The 22376-nt window shown below is 46.9% G+C and overlaps 1 protein-coding gene across 1 annotated transcript in view; it reads left to right on the plus strand.

The window, feature by feature from the left end:
- Positions 1-17399, plus strand: part of PARM1 (prostate androgen-regulated mucin-like protein 1) — a 57769-nt gene extending 40370 nt beyond the window's left edge. Inside the window, exons 2-4 of the mRNA XM_054029642.1 lie at positions 1904-2716; positions 10451-10529; positions 13518-17399. Coding sequence (XP_053885617.1) covers positions 1904-2716; positions 10451-10529; positions 13518-13602 — 977 coding nt within the window. The 3' untranslated portion in view covers positions 13603-17399. The remainder of the gene's footprint in view (positions 1-1903; positions 2717-10450; positions 10530-13517) is intronic.
- Positions 17400-22376: the final 4977 nt, after the last annotated feature.

Raw genomic sequence — 22376 nt, forward strand, 5'->3', positions numbered from 1 at the left:
CGGGGAAGATGTCTCTATTTTCAGGCCTTAAACAGAAGGAAATGTTTCAATAGATAATTTGCTGCCCTGAGTTTAAGTGATTGTGTTCCAGAGAGAATAGATTCAACATAGCAATAGCATTCTTACGGTCATCACAATATTTTGATCCTACACTTGGAATGAATTATTTCTCATAGCTTAGTTAACATTGGTCTAAGTTTACTGAAGTATACCTAGGATTGGCAGAGTATTTATTTTGTTAATATTTATTTTTAAATACTTTTTGATTATAGATTTAAATTTTCACAGCTCTGGGAAATTATGGGGGGGATCAGACAATTATTTAATGACCGTAGATGCTGAGATTCAAAAACTTAAAGCTTGATAACAGTTAAATTGGCAACATCCCATGTCAAAATATACAAAGGAAATATCCTTAAATCAAACTGTAATGCTCACGCTGGTGCGCGAGCAGCAGTGGTGATACAGACTTCTTACTTTGCCTATCTGTACATTTTGATCAGTGGAAATATGTTTTCATCAGTTTGCCTGTGTACTGAGAAATCGTTTACTGACATTTACCAAAAAATCGAATCCTTCCAAACCTAATTATACTTCATATCATACAGCTATGGTTCATTTAAAAGAGCTTCTCGCCTAAGGATGGTTAACAACTCTGGAAAGTAGGATGCATAAACATTCTGGTGGAAGACGGTCTCAGAATAAAAACAGAGGCAAAATAATCAAAATAGTGCAGTCTCTCGCGTAACCAAATATAGCTGCTGTTTTGTCAATCTTTGCTGCAATGGCTCAGAATCTAGCTTAGGATCCAGGGGTCTCTTCTTGGGGTCTGTCTACACCAGGAAAATGACCCATCATTAATGACTATCAATAGAAGGTCCCATTGGCCTCAATCGCTGGCTGCTAGCGTACCTGGGGCCAGGCTGTTTTCAATACAGTTATAGAAGACATGGTAAAACTCTTTAGATTTGCTAGTACTTTCCTTAACAATGGAAAACGGTGTTTGGCATGGTGTGTCCTAATAATCAAACCATTCCATTAGGTGCTGGTCAGAAGAGAAAACAATTGTTTCCCCTCTTTACTTTTGAAAATTTCAACCAGCTCTGAGTTTCAGGCTAGGTCTATACTACCCGCCTGAATTGGCGGGTAGAAATCGACCTCTCGGGGATCGATTTATCGCGTCCCGTCGGGACGCGACAATCGATCCCCAAATCGGCGCTCTTACTCCACCAGCGGAGGTGGGAGTAAGCGCCACCGACAGAAAGCCGCAGAAGTCGATTTTGCCGCCGTCCTCACAACGGGGTAAGTCGGCTGCAATACGTCGAATTCAGCTACGCTATTCACGTAGCTGAATTTGCGTATCTTAAATCGACTCCCCCCCGGTAGTGTAGATGTACCCTCAGATAATAGTTCCAGGGACCCAAGAGAGGTGTTATTGACAGCCATTAAACAGGTTGTTGTCCTACTGTAGAAGGACCCTTATAGGACAGTCTGTAACATACACAAAGCCACCCTGGATATTAAGGTGTAACCCGATATCACTCATGTGAACAAAGTTCTCTTCCCAAGGCTACTACTCAGTGCCATGTTATTGTCCTGCTACCAACCGTGTTTGAGTTAAATTACAGCCTATTTGAATAAGTGCCCCCAATTTGATATAAATAAATGTAGTGGGAAGCAAGCACAAAAATAGTTTAACTTTTACAACATGATTTTTCATTTGTACCGTCTATTTCAGTGGTAACTGAAATCCTCCTTACTTCACTCATCCTTGAAAGGGATGTTTGCCTGTTGTAAAACTAACTGACTGGCCACTCATTCCAAACCCTTCGCTGTGTGCTCAGAGTGCAGCTTGTCACAACAATTTTCCAATGTTAACATTTGTGTGTCTTCTCCTCCTCAGGACTGAGTCTTCACTCTGCACGTTCAGAAACTACATCCTCTCCCAGTCCTTCTGTGAGAAATACCACTGCATCAGAATCAACTCAAACTGTCCATGTCACCCTTGCTACTAGTACATCAGCAAACAAGCTACAATCAACAACAGCAGGAACAGTGACCACTTCAAGAGACAAAGTCACCTCAGGACCAGCAGAACAGGGCAATACCACAATCTCCTCAGACACCACAAGAGAGTTGTCAGCTACCACTACACATCTTGCCTCAGATACAGAAAGAGCAAATGTTTCAGCCACCAGCCCGTCACCGTCCTCAAGCACTGGGTCAGAATCAACAGCCACAGAACACATCTCTGGGACTTCAGTTTCCAACCTGACAAATACAACAGCTCCAGATACAGCCACCCCTCCCACAACAGCTCCAGATACAGCCACCCCTCCCACAACAGCTCCAGATACAGCCACCCCTCCCACAACAGCTCCAGATACAGCCACCCCTCCCAAAGAGACCCCAGCAACCACCTTTTCTCACCTAACTAATACCTCGTCTTCGTCGTCATCGGCAGGTTCCTCCAGACAGACCACCATTACAAATCAACACACAACCCAGCTGCCAAACGCATCCACAGCAGCCCCCGCTACAGAGGATGCCTCTACTAAAAAGATGCCCCCAGAGTCCCTCTCATCAGGCCCAGTGATCAGACAAACATCTCAAGTGACTTTGGCAACCAAGTCGGTCACGGAGGCCGTCTCCATGGATAGCACCACTCTCTCCACAGGAGTCACCATGGAAGAAGTCCAGCGTGCTTTAAGTTCAGGTGAGGCAGATGATTTTAGTATGTGCGTGATTTATGCTGTCACCTTTAGTGCTTCATTTCTCCTGTTATTTTGGGGGGCATTTAGGGGGGAGGCAAAGAGGTGAGAAAAAGAACACTTACATCTATTCCTAGGAAGTGTTGTCATGTTACTTGTAATATTAACAAAGTCACCCAGGAGCTACAGCTGTGTTTTATGTACATCACACGGTATTGCCTTATTATGAATCTCCTCTACACCTGTGATCCCTTCATAGAAAGATGTTATAACAATGACTGGGTATATTCTGACAGGTCTGACACCAAGCTCTAAAGAAGAACAGGAGTACTTGTGGCACCTTAGAGACTAACAAATTTATTAGAGCATAAGCTTTCGTGGACTACAGCCCACTTCATAGTCTACGAAAGCTTATGCTCTAATAAATTTGTTAGTCTCTAAGGTGCCACAAGTACTCCTGTTCTTCTTTTTGCGGATACAGACTAACACGGCTGTTACTCTGAAACCTGTCACCAAGCTCTAAGTTTCAATAAGAATTTCACTTCCTACACTCTAGACTAGGAGACCACAACAGATCTGCTAACCATAGATGCCGCATTTTCTAATGAGAATGGACACTTTTCCCTTTCCCCACGGCCAGTGAACTTAGAAACCTTTCTGAGAGTTATCCAATAACTTTTCTACACAGTTTTAAGGTTTGAAATCTCAACCTGCCATGGTTAGATAAGTACCCTATCCTGCTAGAAAAATGGAAGAATTCATGGCTTTCTAATGGCATACAACTTCTTCTCGTCCTGATAGATGAAGTATTGGACCTTAAACAAATCATTGGTTCAGGATTAAATATAGTCAATGCCAGAGCTCAAGGGAAATTCCCCATTTATGGAGGAAATAACACGACAACATTCTGCCACAGGCTTTTAATGGCATCTTAGATGTTTGGAAGATCAGATATAATCACCTACTAATCCATTATCTTTGAAAAGTGGTCAAAGGTGTGTTGTGTGTACGTACATACACCACATATGGTGATGTCAGCATGGCAAGTTGCCCTATGAAGGGCTAGTGTGAGAATAGACCAGGGATAGTGTGAATCAATGTGGATTCCCATGATCAGGATATTATCTCAATGTCCTTCATTATGGGCGACCTTACTCATTTCAGACCGATTCTTTCCTGTCCTCTCCATACCTGGCATTCTGTTTAATCCGGTAACTTGATGTACAGAGTGAGACATTTTAAAACTGAGGCTACAGCAAGCTTTATACAATCTTTCAAACTTGTTTGGTGGCATTTTCCCCCCCAGTCTCATTGCGGGTGGGTTGGCCTATTCCAAGGGCTGGAGCCATCACCGTTCAAGGAGCTAGAGTCAGGATCATTCACTTTGACCAAGTACCATGGGAAAAAACAACAAAATAAAGGCACTTCTGCCAAACTGAATTCTCTCCTGCTCCCTTGAATTTTGAATAAAATGCAGTGTACGCGCAGGTGATACCTCTAGAGAAAAATCAGTCCCCGTCACCCTGAAATCTGGGGGAGCCCTACAGTGCTGTGATGTATTAGTGTGTATTTTTTCTTCTGATTAAATTTAGTGTCTGCAGCATATTCCATAGCATTAAACATCAGCTACAGGGATGATTGTGAGTTGTGATACAAAGTGACCCTTTTAAGAGAGGGCAAGGAAGTAGTGGTGCTATAAAGACACAAATAAACAGCATCTCATTTGTCGAGTGCTCAAATGCATAATTCAGCACTCTCCTGCATTACAGCACCAAAGAGCTTATTCACGGAGACTAGAGATTAGTAGATGTGTTGTGAACCATCCCAACTGTATAAAGAAAGAAGAGATGGAGGCACAACTGGAATACAGATCTGGATGCAAAAGTCCCCAAAGTTCAGGAGTTGTTTGAAGTTGTGCCATCTAGTCCCAACTCATATTTAAAAAAAATAAAAATCAGACGCTAGATGTTTTGTTTATTTCATCACATTCCTTTAGGCCTTAACTTTTCTTCCCCCTCATCAAGCAGAACAAGTGGGAGCGATCTCTGTCTAACAGCCAAAATCTAGAGAGTTAACAGCACGTTACGGCTGACTCATCAAGCCCTGTAAAGTAAAACAAGAAGTTATGAGTTCTCTGGCCCAGCCTTTGCACCCAAGTGTATTTTATGGTATAGGATGACAGTGTTATGGCTACAGGTGAGAGTGCAGTAAAAACCACTTCATACATGCAACGTAGATCAAAGTACTATCAGGCTGCATCTTCATGGGGCATACGAGCTATTTTGGGGTAGAAAGGGTCTGTTCTTATCTTAATGGGTTTGTTTTGGGGGAAAACAGAATAGGATGTTGGGAGGGGATTTAAAGTAATGGATACAAGTTCTGCTGGTTTTGCAAGACAAACTCACAGGCAGACAGTCTGTTTGCTTAATACCAGCATGCTTAATACCAGCACAAGCCACTGCATGTGCTTCCTCCGCTTTGCTAGCAGACATCCCTACTCATCCTCCCCTATGGCCCCATGTCTCCTCAGTACAGGTGGAGAGACACCTTGAATCAGCCACCTGAAATTTTGGTGGGATGGTTATGTACAAATCACGGTAGTTTCAAAGGTTAAAGGCAACATTCATTCCTCAGCCTGTCGTTTCCCCCACCAAGGCTGAGTGCCGGCCGAGTGCCATGCTGCTGGAAGCGTTTTCTGTCTCCGTGGTTAAGTGGAGCTACAAGGAGTTAATAGGAGGAATTCTCAGACTGTTTTCTTTCCCCAGGCAGAAGTCCAGTATCTTCTCCACTTAACTGCATTGGCTAATTGTAGCTACTCTTGAACGTAGGGCACACAGACAAGCAGCATGAGACTTGCCAGTTACGCTGGCTTTGTGGACATGGGTGTCCACTCAGTCTCTCTGCGGCCCCCCCAAGCTGGAAGGCATTGATTTACAGAGAAGGGTAGTGTAAGGCAGGAGCGGGCAAACTTTTTGGCCTGAGGGCCATATCGGGTTTCCGAAATTGTATGGAGGGCCGGTTAGGGGAGGCTGTGCCTCTCCAAACAGCCAGGCGTGGCATGGCCTGGCCCTGCCCCCATCTGACCCCCCCCCCCCGCTTCTTGCCCCCTGACACACACACACACCCCGGACTCCCCCATCCAACTCCCTCTGTTCCCTGATGGCCCCCCCAGGACCCATATCCCATCCACCCCCCCGTCCCCTGACTGCCCCCCTCTGCCCCATCCAACCCCCCCTCCTTCCTGACTGCCCCCCAGACCCTTGCCCCCATTTAACCCCCCTGTTCCCCACCCTCTGACCGCCCTGACACCTAGCCACACCCCCACCCCTGGCCACCCCCCTGAACTCCCCTGCCCTCTATCCAACCCCCTGCTCCCTTACCGCGCTGCCTGGAGCACCGGTGGAGCCAGCCACGCCACCATGCAGCACAGAGCACTGGGTCAGGCCCAGACTCTGCAGCGGCACTGCCCGGCAAGAGCTCACAGCCCTGCCGCCCAGAGCATTGCGCCAGCAGTGCAGTGAGATGAGGCTGCGGGGGAGGGGAGACAGTAAGGGAGGGGCCGGAGGCTAGCCTCCCCAGCCAGGAGCTCAAGGGCCGGGCAGGAGGGTCCCGTGGGCCGTAGTTTGCCCACCTTTGGTGTAAGGGCATGAGAAGGGTCTTCCAGTGAGAGCAGTCTCAGTTTTTTTCTGTAGGAGAGTCTCAAGATCCTAGAACCACAGGATCTGGAGCCATGTTTCAGAGGTGATTTTCCTCCTGTGTCATCAAAAAAGTATATTCAGAAGCTGACATTAAACATCGTTGCAGCTGGTGTCCTTTGGGGTTAAGAGTATGGACAGAGGTGCCATACACCAGAAGTGATGAGTGATCTCTCATCGGCACACAGACATTTCCTGGTGCTGGACAGCCAAGGTGGCTGAATGAGATACACCCTGAAATGGATCTCGGCAGTGGCTGCTGGCTCGCAGTTGGCAGTGGGTGTGTGCCCATTATGTGGGAGAAGGGGGGGGAAGAAGTGTTACTATCCTGGTAAAATAGAGTAACAGCATTGCCACAAAATGACAATGAGGGCAGAGGGGTTGTTTAAAACAACATAGGGCAATGATAAAGTCTATAGTTTGAAAGGTGCTGTGTGAGTGTAGTTAAGAGGCTGAAGTAAGATGGACGACTCGTTACAGAAGGAAGCCCTGGCTGTCCTGAGCAGTAGTAGGTAAAAATTAATTCTTTCAGTGTAGAAAATAGGACACCCAACTAACCATGGTGTCATGGGCGTTGGCATGGCCACTTCCACATTTCCCGAGCTCTGCCTGTCTCAGCTGGGTGCTGACCCTCTACCCATCCACAGCTGGTGCCAGACGCTTGCTCCCTCTTTCTCAAAGGAGGAATCTTTGTTCCCAGCACTGGGAAGAGGGGGACAGGGGAGCCATGGAAGGGAGAAGAGAGGAGTTCCTAAAGAAAAACAGAGCAGAGAAGAAACTTTGTAAGGTAGAATGGGAAGTGGAGAGGAGACTTCGCAGGGGCTGGCAGATTTGAAGAGCTGTGGGAGAAATCTTAGGTCGGCAGAAGTCACTTATTTGTTAGATATTTTGTCCAAAATTTTTCAAAGCAGCCAGTGAGTCTGTTTCAGAGTTTCGGCACCGCACAGACAGTGCTGATCTCCTGCCCTTTGAAAATCAGGCCCCTCCGCATGTCTCACGCTGAGCACCCACAGTCGCCAGTGGCTTCTGAAAATCTTGGCCCTAATTTTTGAGAGATTATTAAAAAAACAAACCAAAAAACACTGTATGTCGGGGGGACCTTTCTGAGCTCTTAAAGTTTTGTCTAACACGCTCTGTAAGCCCTGAACAGTGTTTTTGCATAAGCAAAACCATTTCCCTGTAAGGTAATTACTACTTGGGCAGAAGACTGTATGCTTTTGTGGATTGTTTTTGGATCATTCGGGTTGGGAGTATGAAGTCACAAGTCTGGCACTTGATACTTATCTTAAAGGTGGTAAAAACAAACAAACAAACAAACAAACAAACAAAAAAAACACACCCATGTACCATATTTTCATTGTCTGCCAGATTGTGACCTGCACAGTGCAGGGTCAGTATTTCAGCGCACACACACTTCCAGTGTTTGCTGTGTTTATTGTATCCAAATCCATTCGGCTGCCTTTACCAGAGCATCACAGTTACAAAAATATAAAGCTGCCCAACTCTCATCAAATATCTCCCTGCTGCAAAGGAAATACAAAGATTGCACGTATTTCCTCCCGCCCCCTTAAATGTTATCATACCAAGCAGACAAGAGCATTAAAGGGAGCAAGTGAAGACTTCGTTTGACCCCGACAGTCTTCTTCAGCTAATAGCAGTGCTGAGAGGAAACCAGTCCAAAGTGCTGCTTGTCCAGCGAGCGTCTGCAGGCTGCGGAGTGGAATCAGTATGGCCTTGGCAGTGCAGTCTTAGGTGGAGGGGCTGCAAGGTGAAGCCAATTAACAGGCACCATTGAATAACTGTCAGGAAGCCCCGGCGGCCTGGAGCCTGGTGAATACGTTATTGGAGGCTGCAGAACCACTGGCCTCAGAAGCTCATTACTTAAGAATAAACCTGTAACTTGAAGGAGTGTTGAAAACTTTCCCCTCTTTGTCCCCCTGGGAATTTAAATGAGATCAGTTCTGAGGGCAGCTCCTAAACAGTGACTCTGCATTGTCAGGGACTGAGGGCTCATCCAGCCATAAACCTGTTTATTCACGCCTTGTAACCCCCCCCACCCCCCCAGGAGATTTTAACTGAGCCATTAAAAGGCGGCATGTACTCGCCTGCCAGAGCTGTGCCACAGCTTCCTCCTTCAGCAGGGAAACCGTCAACCACTCGTAACCCCGCTGTGTGTACACAGTAACATCGCACGCGAGAGGAACATAGCCACACGTGGCTTTTAAAGTGAGGAACATGAGCCCATCCCAGGAGTAAAGCAATAAGCCTGGATGGGATGGAACTAGACAACTAGAGACAAATTTTCAAGGGCCCAACATGAACACTTGGGACCTCGTTTTCCAAGCACTCAGCTCTCATTTCCATGCCTAAATAAGCACCAGATTTTCCAAAGTCCACAGCAGCTCCTATTGTGCCACTACCAGTTCAACACCTAGCCTGCCCCTTTTGAAAGTCTGGCCACATATTTTGGTGCCTATATGGGCACCAAACTCTTCAGAAAAATCTAGCCTAAGGGCCCCATTCCCATCATGCAGGCTTGTGTCCGTGAGACTCTGCAGACTTCGGCGGGGGCATTCCTGATTGACAGCAGTGTAAACCAGAGAGAATCAGGTTCCTGGTTCGGGCACTTTGCCTGATGGCTGCAGGTAAAAGTTACAGTATGTTAGGGTTACCATACGTCCGGATTTTCCCGGACATGTCCGGCTTTTGGGGGCTCAAATCCCCGTCCGGGGGGAAATCCCCAAAAGCCGGGCATGTCCGGGAAAATCGGGAGGGAGGGCTGGGCCGGGGTCGCGGGGCCGGGGTCCAGGGGCACAGTGCCGGGCCGGGGCCGCGGGGTCGGGCCGCCGGGGGGGGTGAGCTGGGCCGCGGGGTCGGGCCGCCGGGGGGGGGGTGAGCTGGGCCGCGGGGTCGGGCCGCCGGGGGGGTGCGCTGGGCCGCGGGGCCGGGAGCCAGGGGGTCGGGCCGGGAGCTGGGCCGCCGGGGGGGGGTGCGCTGGGCCGGGGGACCGGGCCGCCGGGGGGGTGCGCGGGGCCGGGAGCCGGGGGGGTGCGCGGGGCCGCCGGGGCCGGGAGCCGGGGGGGGGTGCGCTGGGCCACCGGGGGCCGGCCGGCAGTGCTGGGTGGGCCGGGGGTGGTCGGCCGGGGGCCAGGGCCGGCTCCCCAGGGCCCGAGCCGACCCAGGCTGGAGCCGCCGGGGGGGCCAGCCTAGGCCGCACCTCCTCCCCCCACACCCCCCTTACCTGCCCAGGCTTCCCGCGAATCAAATGTTCGCGGGAAGCAGGGGAGGGGGCGGAGACTTTGGGGAGGGGGCGGAGTTAGGGCGGGGGCGGGGCTGGGGGCGGGGCCAGAGCCCCATGGAGTGTCCTCCTTTTGGAGGCACGAAATATGGTAACCCTACAGTATGTAAAGAATAGGAATAGAACAGCGGTCCTCCAAGTTTTGTACTGGTGACCCCCTTTCACACAGCAGGCCTCTGAGTGCGACCCCCCTCTTATAAATTAACATTTGAATATAATTTAACACCATTATAAATGCTGGAGGCAAAGCGGAGTTTGGGGATGGAGGCCGACAGCTCGCACCCCCCCATGTAATAACTTTGCAACCCCCTGAGGGGTCCCAACCCCCGGTTTGAGAGCCCCTAGAATAGAACCGGCCCTGGGAACAGACAGCTTGGGAAGGGAGGGGGAGCTTAGGTTAAAGGGCAGTCTCGTTTCAGAATCATTCCACAGTGCAAGTGCCCGTTCACATCCAGGCCTCAGTTACAAACAAGGACAGATCTTAGTGGTGAGGCGGAGTGGCCATAGTCTCTCAGATGTGCAGTGAATGAACCACCTTCCTTCTCAATAAGGCATCTGGGGTTGACAGCAAATACCACATTGCATACACGCGCAGGCAATCCACACGTGGCCAGCGTGGTGTTAACCCGCGCACTGCAAACAAGTGAGCCGGAAGGAGACGGGGGTAATTGTTTTGATAAATTATGACCTCACTAAAACATCTGTTTATGCCCTTTTCTTCCTCTTCCCTCCCACCCCCTTTGCAGGAAGCATTGCAGCCATTACAGTAACGGTCATTGTGGTGGTGCTGCTGGTGTTTGGGGTGGCAGCATACCTTAAGATCAGGTAAGCATCCACTTGGTAAAAGGACAGTTACCATGAACATAAGAATGGCCATACTGAGTCAGACCAAAGGTCCATCTAGCCCAGTGTACTGTCTTCCGACAGTGGCCCAAGCACCTGCTTGCTGGGCTGGTGCCTGGAGCCGGTCCTGGTGGCCTGGTGCTGCTGTCAGGCCTGGACTGTGCGTCAGTGACTGTTGTGTTCAGGAGAGGCCTGAGCCTGACTGCTCTGCTCTCAAGCCCCAGCAGCAGTAGGGCAATGCAAGCTTGTGTGCGCTGCTGGCCTACCACTGTGCCTCCAACCCCGGGGAGCCCAGATCTAGGGCCAGACGCGCATTTCAGCCTCTTGACGAGGGACCAGCGAGTGCCAGTGATGGTAGCAATGGTGGTGTCGACACCTGGCCACAGGAATAAGAGCCCTGGCTCATTTTATCAAGGTCACCAAGCAGCTACCCACTGACAATGGTGTCCAGCCGTTATTGGGCTGGCTGGGATACAAGCTCGTTAGCCGACAGTGAGTGGTACCACAGCCCCTGCCTCCCTTGGTGCACCTGTACCAGCGCTAGGGGGCAATCGAAGGCGCACTATTATCTGAGTGCAAAGAGGCTCAGAGTTGGAGGAGACGCTGTAGCAATCCCATTTTATGTAGTTTTCAATGGTACAAGGTGGCATTTTTCTCATTACAAAGGCCTCACTCACATGCCAGAGCCAGTCCTGCAATGTGTTGTGACCATAAACAGTAATTATCCCTCTGGCAAGCTTTACTCATACCCTATCTGTGACCTTAAAATAAGAACAACCTACACGGAGCATCTTTAATTGGGTTTAATTTAAGACTGAGGTAAGCAAGGTTTCTGTTTCAACTACTTCATAGTGATTCATACGAGTTCAGGCTTGGGCACAACCAAAATAGTCCTGTGCGGAGCTATCACTGGTGGTATGGAGGGACACTAGAAAATAGATGGGTTAGTAAATCAAACAGACAACAGCCAGCTATTCTTGCTGTAAAAATGAATGTCTTGTTTGCACGGACACAGTCCTCCCTGGCCAAGTATTTCCTGAAAGTCACGTGTTCAGTTGGCATTCTCTCGGACTAGAATAACTTTTAAGTGTGGCTGAAGAAGGGAGTAGATTGCATTGAACAAGAACGTCCTGCTTTGGAAATTGAAAGAGGTTTTCACAGCTCCTGTAGGGCAGTGCTTCTCAAAGCCGGTCCGCCGCTTGTTCAGGGAAAGCCCCTGGTGGGCCGGGCCGGTTTGTTTACCTGCCACGTCCGCAGGTTCGGCCGAACGCGGCTCCCACTGACTGCGGTTCACCGCTCCAGGCCAATGGGGGCTGCGGGAAGGGCAGCCAGCACATCCCACAGCCCCCATTGGCCTGGAGCGGCGAACCGCGGCCAATGGGAGCCGCGATCTGCGGACGCGGTAGGTAAACAAAGTGGCCCGGCCCGCCAGGGGCTTTCCCTGCTCAAGCGGCGGCCAGACTTTGAGAAGCACTGATGTAGGGCACAGCATGAACTGGGATCCCTAGGAAGGTTCTCAAATCTCAGGTGCAATTGCAGAGAGTTTTAGACGATTTAAGGTATTTCAGAATTACATTCCAGGGGCATTTTTGGCACGATGTTTATGTGGACTTTGCCAGTGGCGAATCGCATTCTGTTAAAATATCAACAACAGAACTGCAGGATCCCAAATGCCACTGTAATGCTACATATGCACCCATCCGATAAAAATATCAAAGAGCCAGCATTTAATAAACAGTCAACGAAAGCAAGTTCCTTCCCCGCCTCCATACATCCAAATATTGGGCTCCATGCCAACCTCCCATCCATAACCATGTCTCCCAGGCAGTGTTGAACAGGAGCAGAGGCCCTTTCCTGCCTCTGAGGGATGAGTTCAAGGCCCATGTCAGTATTATAAAAGCATGTGAAAAGCCTGCATATTTACACACATATATACACAAACTTTTTCTGCAAATATTCTCATTTAAAAAAAAATCATTTCCACAAATATTCTGGACAGGAATCTCATGTGCTCTTATATTCACAACAAACTAACAGGAGAGGAATGGGAACAGAGTCAAAAAGCAAATTTATTTAGGTAGGTGACTGAGTTTTCACTCCTTGCAGTGTTCAGCCAGCCAGTGTCTCATACCCCTTGCACTGGCTTCATCATAGATCACTAAGAGACAGACAAAAAGTATGGTCAACATGCATTCATTCTCTTCTCACCCAATTGAGATCCAGCCCACAGACCACTAAATATTCAGAGCTTAACAAAACAACCCTATTAAAAATCCATAGCACTTAGTACACTACCACACCTAACTCTAGATCAAGAGGCAATATTAATATCTATATAAAAGCAGGAAGGTTTTAACTCCCTGCAGGGGAACAACAGACCATCTACTACACTCAAATGCATTCATACCACGACACAGAATCATCGATCACCCCCGGGAATTAGAAACTAGAAGGCATGGGGCCTACTGCAAACTGAAATAAACTAACTGATCAAAGGGCCCAATTGTATTGCAATGCACAGTCAGGGGACATGACTGTTCCTTGATATCATTAAAGTCCAAATCATTCCTATAGCATAGACAGGATCTAGCTGTGTTTTAAGTGCGTCCCTGAACCGGACCAAGGAAGCAGCTAGTATTAGACTTCTCGCTGTCCCAGATGGTTGATCATTAAAGATTTTAGGCACCTGGAGCGGAGATGTGATTTAGGTGTCATCTAAATCAGAATCAAAACCGTAGCCTAAAATTAATCGGGATCTAAATACCACCAATTTATCCTCTCACACATTAAGTTCCCTGGGCCTGGTTACAGAGATGGGTTTTAGCAGTAGGTGCTTTTCAATGTCTGCAGGAACGAGGGCATCCTTTCTACAGGGCTGTGCACTGAATAGGAATAGCGCTGGAATAGGGTGTTTCTAAACCATTCCCAACTAATCCCAGACTTTTTTTTCCCTCCCTCTCACCCTCCCAGACATTCTTCATATGGAAGGCTGTTGGATGACCATGACTACGGATCCTGGGGAAACTACAACAACCCGCTCTATGACGACTCTTAGCAAAGGAAAGTTAATTGGGACAAGAAATAAATGTTCTTATTTATAAGTGCTTATACAGTAGAACAACAACAAGTCGCCGGGTATGCATTCAGTTCCAGTGCCATGCCATCTTCTCTTCCCGCTGCTTCTTCCTCTGTTACACATGGAATCACACTTTTAAGACAAGCCTAAATGCTGAATCACAACTGCAATGGGACTAAACTGAAGCTGACAGACTGCAATCGCGGTCTCGAAACCAAAGGCAGTCACTCCACAAGCGCAATAAATTTGAGTTTACGCTTTTAAGGAGGAAATTATATTAAATCTCAGTGAGGGGATGGGAATGGGAAGTAATGACTGAAAGATTTTCATCTGTACGGCTTCTGTTCCTTTGATTTCTCTTTAATCTTCCCTGTCTGTTCAGAGCGGATGGGGTTCTGGTCAGAGCTCTGCAGTGCAGTACAGGCCTTCTATCGTTTATTACCAAAAGATCAAAACAAATTACCCAGGAGGCTGGGAAGTAGAGAAAAGGAAAACTCAGCAGGGTCATGCCAGAAACGGATGCTTTTATTGTTGGTCGTCTTTACCAGGCTGTCATTTTCAGAATGTTATAATTATAAAGTCAGCTGAAGGTTAAATCCACCACCTATGTCATGGTGGGCGGCAGGTTTACACACTGACGTGTTACACGTTGAAGTGGAAAATTAGTGATAAGCAGGAAGGGGCGACAAAGGTACCACCGCTGCTGCAATGAAGGCATGTGGCAGAAATGCCGGCAGGAGTTGGGAACTTTCTTTTTGGAAGGGTGAAACGTTAGGAGAGAACCCATACATTGTCAGCACCATGGCAATGTAAGATTCCATGAAGCGCAACATTCACATTCAAAACACCACTTCCTCTGATCTGACCGCTGCTAGTGAAGAATATGGTTATACCCCAAATAAACTGCAAATAGGCGAAACCAGTTCTGCTGCCCTTCCCTTCATTTAAGCTGCTAGGATGAGTAACTACAATTTAACCTGAGGTAAAGATCGCAGAATTAGGCCCCAAATTAGAAGATGTGGTGGAGGTTTTTAAAACAGTCTATGGGAATTGCACACACCTCTCTTTGAAATTAACCCCTGGGATGCTTTGCTTTGAGAGTCTCAACTTAATGTTTAATAGCTGTTCGCTGCTGCAAATCTTCAACCCAGTTCAATCATTTCTCTCTCCCTGACCTTTCCCTTTTCTTTTTTAATTGTGTGAACAAGGCTGGGTGTCTTTATTTATTACAGAAAAGAAACTTGACAGATCACCAGTGCTGTAAGGAAACAAATATAGCTTACAGAATCTGAGATAGAAGTGTGGTCATCTGCTACATATATTGCTTTATTGAATTATTTTCTTACAGTTATTTTTATCTGGTAAGCTCATTTGCTAAAACTAGCAAGTATTTTTAATCCAAAGTTTGTGTTTACTAATCCTGCTACTGCTACCAGTAAACAAAGCCACATGGGTTCATTTAGGAGATCAAAACAGACTTGGCTGGTTTAAATACACAATAACATTGGAGCACATGATCCGACAGACTTATGAAACTCCAAACCTTGTCTTTTTCAGAGTAGTTTGATTGTTTTAAAAAGCCAGCACAGTATCATTAGGTTAACATGCATTAGCTCATCAAAGCTACAATAGTGGTTGGCATGCATTTCCATTTTACCAGTTTGACAGGTAAACCAAGACCTGCACTCCCAAAACATAAGCTTGGATGGAAACTTACTTTTTAAGCTGTCACTTCTCTTTGTCAAATAGAAGGTGCAGGTAACTGCTTGAGTGCAGCGGGACATTTTGCTACAGGGGTGGTAGTTCCACTGGATGAGAAACGTGTGCAGGGGCCTTGCTGTTGGGAATAAAAGTCACCTATACGGAGAACACAGACCATGTTTGAAAACCAGTCAAGAACTATTAATTATTGGTACTGCAGTAGCGCTAGGAGCCCCAGTCATGGATCGGGGCACCATTGTGCTGTATAGACACAGAACAAAAAGAAAGAGTTTCCGCCTCAGAGCACTTGGGTGGCTCACCTTGGGCCCTCCAAAGTAGTAGTACCTAAAATTAATGGACACTTGGAATGTATGCTGTCAGTCCAGTCTCCCGCCATCAAATCAGGATAAGAAATTACCTAGCATCACTTTAAGGAGCGTTGTGAGGTTTAGGGTCTAAACTGCTTTGACAGCCTCAAAAAACATACATACAAAGGACTATGAGAAACCAGCATGTGTTAACTCCTTGTGCTTAACAATCTGTTCCACTTTGTTTTTCGCTGAGGCACTAAGTACCTTTCCCAAGCCTGAAGAACTCTTTAAAGTTCAAAAGGTTGCCTCTTTTCCCAACAGAATTTGGTCCAACGTGAGAAATCATAGAAAGGTACCCTTGTTGGGGCCATTACTATTGCTCTGTACCATTACATGCGATTCCTACTGTAGTACCCTAAAGATATAGATTACGGATTGCTTAAAAATACATTGTGTTTCTATAGCATCTTTCAAATAAGGATCTTGTGGTGCTTTATATACGTTAATTAAGCCTCCCCACACACACACACACACACACACCCCTTTGATACAGGTAAGTGTTATCCCATTACAGTTGGGGAAACACCCAGGAGGTTGTCCCCGGTCACAAATGGGGCAGCAAGAAAGAAACCAAGTCTATCGCCTTGGTTCTGCCCATTAGACCACACTCCCTATCGTCTCTTGGTACCCACAAAGATTATATTTGCTTTATATTTCCCACATTCCTTGTGTTAAATCTCTTTCATTTAGTTACGTTAGGTGCATCCAACGTCATTGGAATGTCTCAGTGTGTCAAGGAAACAAACAATTCAAGATCAAAGGCTAGAAGTGGCCTGCTCAGAGAAAACCACCTGTTTTGCTCAGTCCCTCCCACCTGCACTGCAGAAGTTAGCACATCATAAGCCAAAAAAATTCTGAAAAGTTCATCAACTTCTTTAGAAAGAGTAGCGCGTCTCCAATCGTCTTTGGAAAGAGCTGGGGAATTAGCAGATTCAAAGGAGCTCAGCATTGGACAAATCTCATCCCTAGTTTCGGTTGTGAGGCTTTAGAAGGGAGCTACTATGCCATCTCCCAATAGGATTTTTTGTTTAATGGCGAGAGATCTTTTCCCAGTAGTTTTCATATCACCCAATTGATGGACATTGTGCTTTACGGACACAAAATAACTAGGAGGTCCCTGCCTCGTAGAGCTTTCGATCCAAGTAGCCAGTTGCTGGCCTATCAAAAGCAGTTACCATATACAGGCCCCCCATATGCCCTACTGGGGAGAGCCACAGTCATGTGATGAGATGTCACAACCACAGCATCAGTAATAAGACCGGTTGATGAGATACCAGCGAAAACAGCAAGGACTGTCTGAAGTCTGTGTGGGAGCTTCCGAGATCTCCTAGTTCCAGCAGGATTAGCTGTTCATTAGTTCTCCTTCCTCCGATTTGCCCTGGATTACAGCCCCACCTTAGTATATCCCTCTTTCCCCGATGCCTCGGAGGAGGGATTCCCAGCAGGCTAGGATGATAATTTGCACAGATTCACCTTTTGCCTCTAGCTTTCTGGCAATGAATGGATCCGTAAGGCTGCTTTTATTAAAAAAAGGCAACAGATGGCAGAGCCAACACTCAGTCTGTGGCGGTGGTCATTTTTACTTGGGGCAGTTGGGGAAAGAATGGGAAGATTTAAGTGCAGCCAATTGGATATTTGATGTCATCATAACCACATTCATTGTAAGATATACCAATGACACCAATTAAAGTCATGCAAAACTTGTGCCATGTTGTATTGAAGTGTGTTAACTTTGCGCTTCTTTCCGTACAGTTCCCAGTGACATTTTTAAAGGGAGGAGTCAAGGACTCCGGCCTGAATCAAGTCACATTGGAGCAGTGTCTAGAGTTACTCCCTGTAGCGACATCTCTGGGTTCTGCGCTGGTTGGGTCTCCAGTCCCAGATCAAATTGTTCAGTCTACAAGTAAAGATAGTATCTTCTAATTGTACCCTCATCTAGCAGGCTGAAAGTGGCCCTAACTGTTTTCCCTATTTCAGAATTGACCAATTTTCATTGCCGCCTAGTTCAGTGCTGACTTTTACTAAATAGAAAGGGTGACTCATTTTGTAGGAAGATTGTGGTTATCCAGTAGATGCAAAGCAGACACTAGTGGAATCATAGAAAAATAAAAGATTAGGGTTGGAAGAGACCTTAGGAGGTCATCTAGTCCAACCCCCTGCTCAAAGCAGGACCAACCCAACTAAATCATCCCAGCCAGGCCTTTGTCAAGCCGGGCCTTAAAAACCTCTAAGGATGGAGATTCCACCACCTCCCTAGGTAACCCATTCCAGTGCTTCACCACGCTCCTAGTGAAATAGCGTTTCCTAATATCCAACCTAGACCACCCCCACTGCAACTTGAGACCATTACTCCTTGTTCTGTAATCTGCCACCACTGAGAACAGCCAAGCTCCATCCTCTTTGGACCCCCACCCTCTTCAGGTAGTTGAAGGCTGCTATCAAATCTCCCCTCACTCTTCTGAAATCCATAATCTTGCTCCCAGCTAGAACCCTGCCCCCTTCCCTATGTTCTCGCCTATCTTGACTCTCCTCACTGCTCCCTTTGCCTTCCAATGCTTTCTATTATGCCTTTACACCTGAAATAAATCCCTTGCCATCTACAAACTTCTCTTTCCTTCAAAAATCCCTCTGTTCAAGTAATCGCTTCCCCTTGTCAGTAAACCTCACACCCATGCTCCAGTCTCCTGAACTGTGATTCTGTCTCTTGCATTTGTCAGCCTTGTCTTTTGACTGGCAGCTGTACAAGAGGGAGCATTTTGTTGTGTGCGTAAGGCAACATCCTAAATGGAATTTTTCTGTAGGAAACAGAGCTGGTCACATTTATGGTCAAAGCGTTCTTTGGATAGAGTCAAACTTTCATGAAAATTTTTTGATGCAGTGAATGTTACTGGGAAATGTTCAAAGTGAAACCATTGCTTTGTTTTGAACTGGAAATTTGTTGTGGTTTATAACTTTTGGTTTTCTGGATGGGGAGGAACTTCCTCCCTTTCCATTTACTCTCCACTCAGTTGTCCCATGGGATAGGCAAAAACTGAAATACTTGGGTTTTCAAAAACCAATGTGGAATTTTTCCATTTGAAAACAAACACATGTTGACTTGAATTTTCTCCTGAAGATGTCCATGAAGAATTTTGAACATAGCTCACATTTGTCATTCCTTCAAAATTTTGGGCAGAAACTAAAATGTGGGGGGTTCGACCAGTCCTAAAAGAAAGGCTGTTGTATTGCAGGCGAGTTGGCTGTGGAATTTCTGGGGACCATATTGTTCCTAGCTCTTCACCTCGGGGTAAGATCTTGAAGAAGAGGGAGACACCATAGCTAAGTACAAACTGTGGTGTGTGACTTTCCAGCCATTCGCTTCCCAACAATTTAAGAAGGTGATATATGAACTAATAAAGTCTGGAGCTCCATTGAATTAGCATGGATCTATGAATCTATGAATCTATGAATCTGTCTGCCCTAATCATAAGCCACCACGCCAAAGGCAGCTGCAGCAGATAGCCCATAGAGCTGGCCTTTGGTTCACAGACCACCAACAGCCTCTGAAATGTACTTTAAGGGATCCACATTCAAAGCAATTGGAAAACACTAAGCCAGTAAGGCAGCCGCAGACCTAATCTGTATGAGAAACTGCCATCCAAGTGAACACCTGGTCCTCATTACACAGCATCTGGAGGAAGCAGCTGCAGCAAGAGCTCTGCCTCCCTTTAGATGCTTTCGGAAGACAGGCAGGCTACTAACCTGCTTTACAATGGGTCACTTGAGGCCTTGTCTACGTGGAGAAATTTTACCAGTTGTACAGGTATGATCCCGCCGTGTGGACACTTACTTCACTGTAAGAATGGCTTTTCGGGGTTTTGTTTATGTGACTTGGGAAGTCCTGAGAACACTTATTTCAGAATCAGAGGATAGCACAAACATATTGGACTGGTATAACTGTATCTGTTTAAATTCACACCTGAAATGGGTTTCCAGGTAGACAAGGCCAAAACTCAACCCAATCTCAGTGCCTGTTCATCAAGTCCTTTAACATCCTGCAAACTCTTTAAAGCATCTCTCCCCACGCACACTGCATTGTGCATCTTCAGTACGAAATGCTGAATGCCCTACGGAATTCCACCATGTCTAGAGTTAAGGGGACAACCGGAAATCTAGTTGGCTAAAATACATTTATCGTAGAGCTGGGTGACATTTTTCAAACTTAGCTGAAACGCTTCTGTTTTGTCAAAGTGCCCATGGCTCTTTGGCCAGCTCTAACTGGTCATACACCAGCCTGGCCATTATTTGTGGTTTTACAAAAATACCCCAAAAGAATCTCTCTGCCCATTGCTGTGTGAAATGCCCACATGAAACAAAGGAAACTGACTACACAAGAGAAACAGTGACAAGTATCAATCACCCTGTAACCAGAGCTGGGTGAGTAGATTCTTTTGGAGCGCCACTGGCTCTGGCTGGGCACAAGAGTCTGCCTTGGATGGAGCCAATCACTGGGGTCTGGACTTATGTCTGAACAGTACCCAGCACAATCCCAACCAGGGCCTCCGAGGGGCTCAGACACAGGTGGTATGGGCCTAAATGCTGTAACGGCACCTCTCAGAAGGTAGGGCCCTCTTCTGAATCTCCGTTTTCATTTTTAAGAAGTCTCTAGCTGTTCTGTTTGCAGCGAAAGCCTTGGAAACACAACCTGAGTGTAATCAAAGCGAAGAGGAGAGTGCAGAATGCCTGGAACACGACCTCTGAGGGAGTGCGAACTGCCCCGTTCAGCTCAGGGAGAGGTTCTCTCAAACATGTGTGATGACCATTTAAACGTACACATTGACGACTCATCCCTCAGGTTAAAAAAAAAAAAGGTTTGGGGGGAGGGTGAGAGTCACAGATCTGCACAATTTACCACGAGTGATCTCTCATTTGGTGCCACAAGTGGGTGGCGTTTGGGAAATACCCCTATTTATTTCCCTCTCCCCCTCCCCATCCCAATCAAGAAGGAGCCAACCGAAAGGAACCTAGCGGGACCCATGTGCATAATGAAGCCCTGCCAGGGGGAGACAAGTGGCACACGCCTACGTATGGTGAACATCTGCACAATCTCCTGTGAGCAGCATCTCACAGAGCTGGAGTTTATTTGTCAGTGTGGTCTGGGACCTTCCCCAGCCCAGACTTTTGCAGGTGCTACTGTGATAAAAATAACTAGGTTACCACCACAAGAGGCTCTCGGATGTGCAAAATAAGCTAAGAATGTCGTCATCCTGGCCAATCTCTTTCCAAACCAGCTGCATTTGCTGTATTTTGCATCAACTGTAGCTGAAGATTCAGACAGAAGGGTGATTAAGTGGACAGGGTCCCTTTAACTTAGTCTGGGATCCTGCAGAACAAACTGCAGATCATCTCTCCATTGCCAGTGTGACCCTCCAGCATGCACTCTGCTGTCAATGTCACATCCATGCACGGAGACCTTTCCTATGGGGAAAAGAGGCAATTTCTCCTTTCACACCTCCTAGTTTTTAAAAAATATATATATATTTAAATTCCTCAGAGGTATAAATACTAATGTAATATGGGAGCAGGGTTGTAAGGATAAGGTCTTATTTCTCCTACCCATCTCTTACTGATTGTATGGAGCCAATCGCTGGGGTCTGGGCTTATGTCTGAATAGTACCCAGCACAATTCTGACCCAAGCCCCCCAGGAGCTCAGACGCAGTAGATGCATAAACCAACCGAGTCTCTACTCAGCCATCCATCAGGAGCTTGGGAATCAGAGAAGAGTCTGGACTTCATAGACATCCAAAATAAGAAACGAAAAAGTGAAATATTCAGGAAAATGGCACCTTCTCCTGATTATTTAGGTCACTTTCGTACATTTCCTCTACATTTCCATCTTGCCTCTGATGTTACAGTTATTTGGGGTATCCAGAGAGATTTGCTTTTAGAAGCCATACATAATATTTCAAGAAGCATGGAGCTCCCTGGATAATTAAAGGTAATTATGGGTAAACAGGATTTCATTTCTCTAGGGGATGCAATGTCTGAGATAAGAAAGACACAATCAAAGCATGCGAGGAGTAGGCATCCCATCACATACCCATCTCTGCGCTTACAATGCGTCAAACCTGGGTGGCATCTGTTGCTGTCAGAATTTGACTGACATTGGCACATATCTCAGTTAGGAACCCGGCAGCATGTCTGATGAGGACACGTAGGTTCCTGTTATCACTCCATCAGCCAATTAGACAATGCAGCTGCTCAGGTGTGCTGCTCTCCTTCCTGCAGCAGTGGCATGAATTATTTCATACGGGTCATTTGTAATGCCAGTTCTGCCCTCCAGCTGTTCTATACTAAAAACTTGGAATCTTATCCCCACTCCCCCGCCAGCTGTTCTGACTTTGCACAGACACAACACCTCTTTCATACCTGGAGTGATGGGGAGGGGGGGAAATAGACTGTATCAGCAGGGGCAAACGTGTCAGCAGGTCAGTGGGCAGCGATCCTTAAAGCTAGCCCTGATCCTTAAAACCTGCGCACCCACATCTCCCATTGAGTACAGTGAGTAGCAGGGATTCAGCAGCTCCCAGTGAGGCCTGTTTTATTCTGGGGACTGCTCAGCAGTACCTCCTTGCTGTTCATCTGGGGAATTAGCTCTGTCACCTGGTCAGAGGCCCCTCCCTGTGGTTACGCAATACATC

Source organism: Malaclemys terrapin, chromosome 5 (genome assembly GCF_027887155.1).
Source record: "Malaclemys terrapin pileata isolate rMalTer1 chromosome 5, rMalTer1.hap1, whole genome shotgun sequence".
Taxonomy (NCBI): domain Eukaryota; kingdom Metazoa; phylum Chordata; order Testudines; family Emydidae; genus Malaclemys; species Malaclemys terrapin.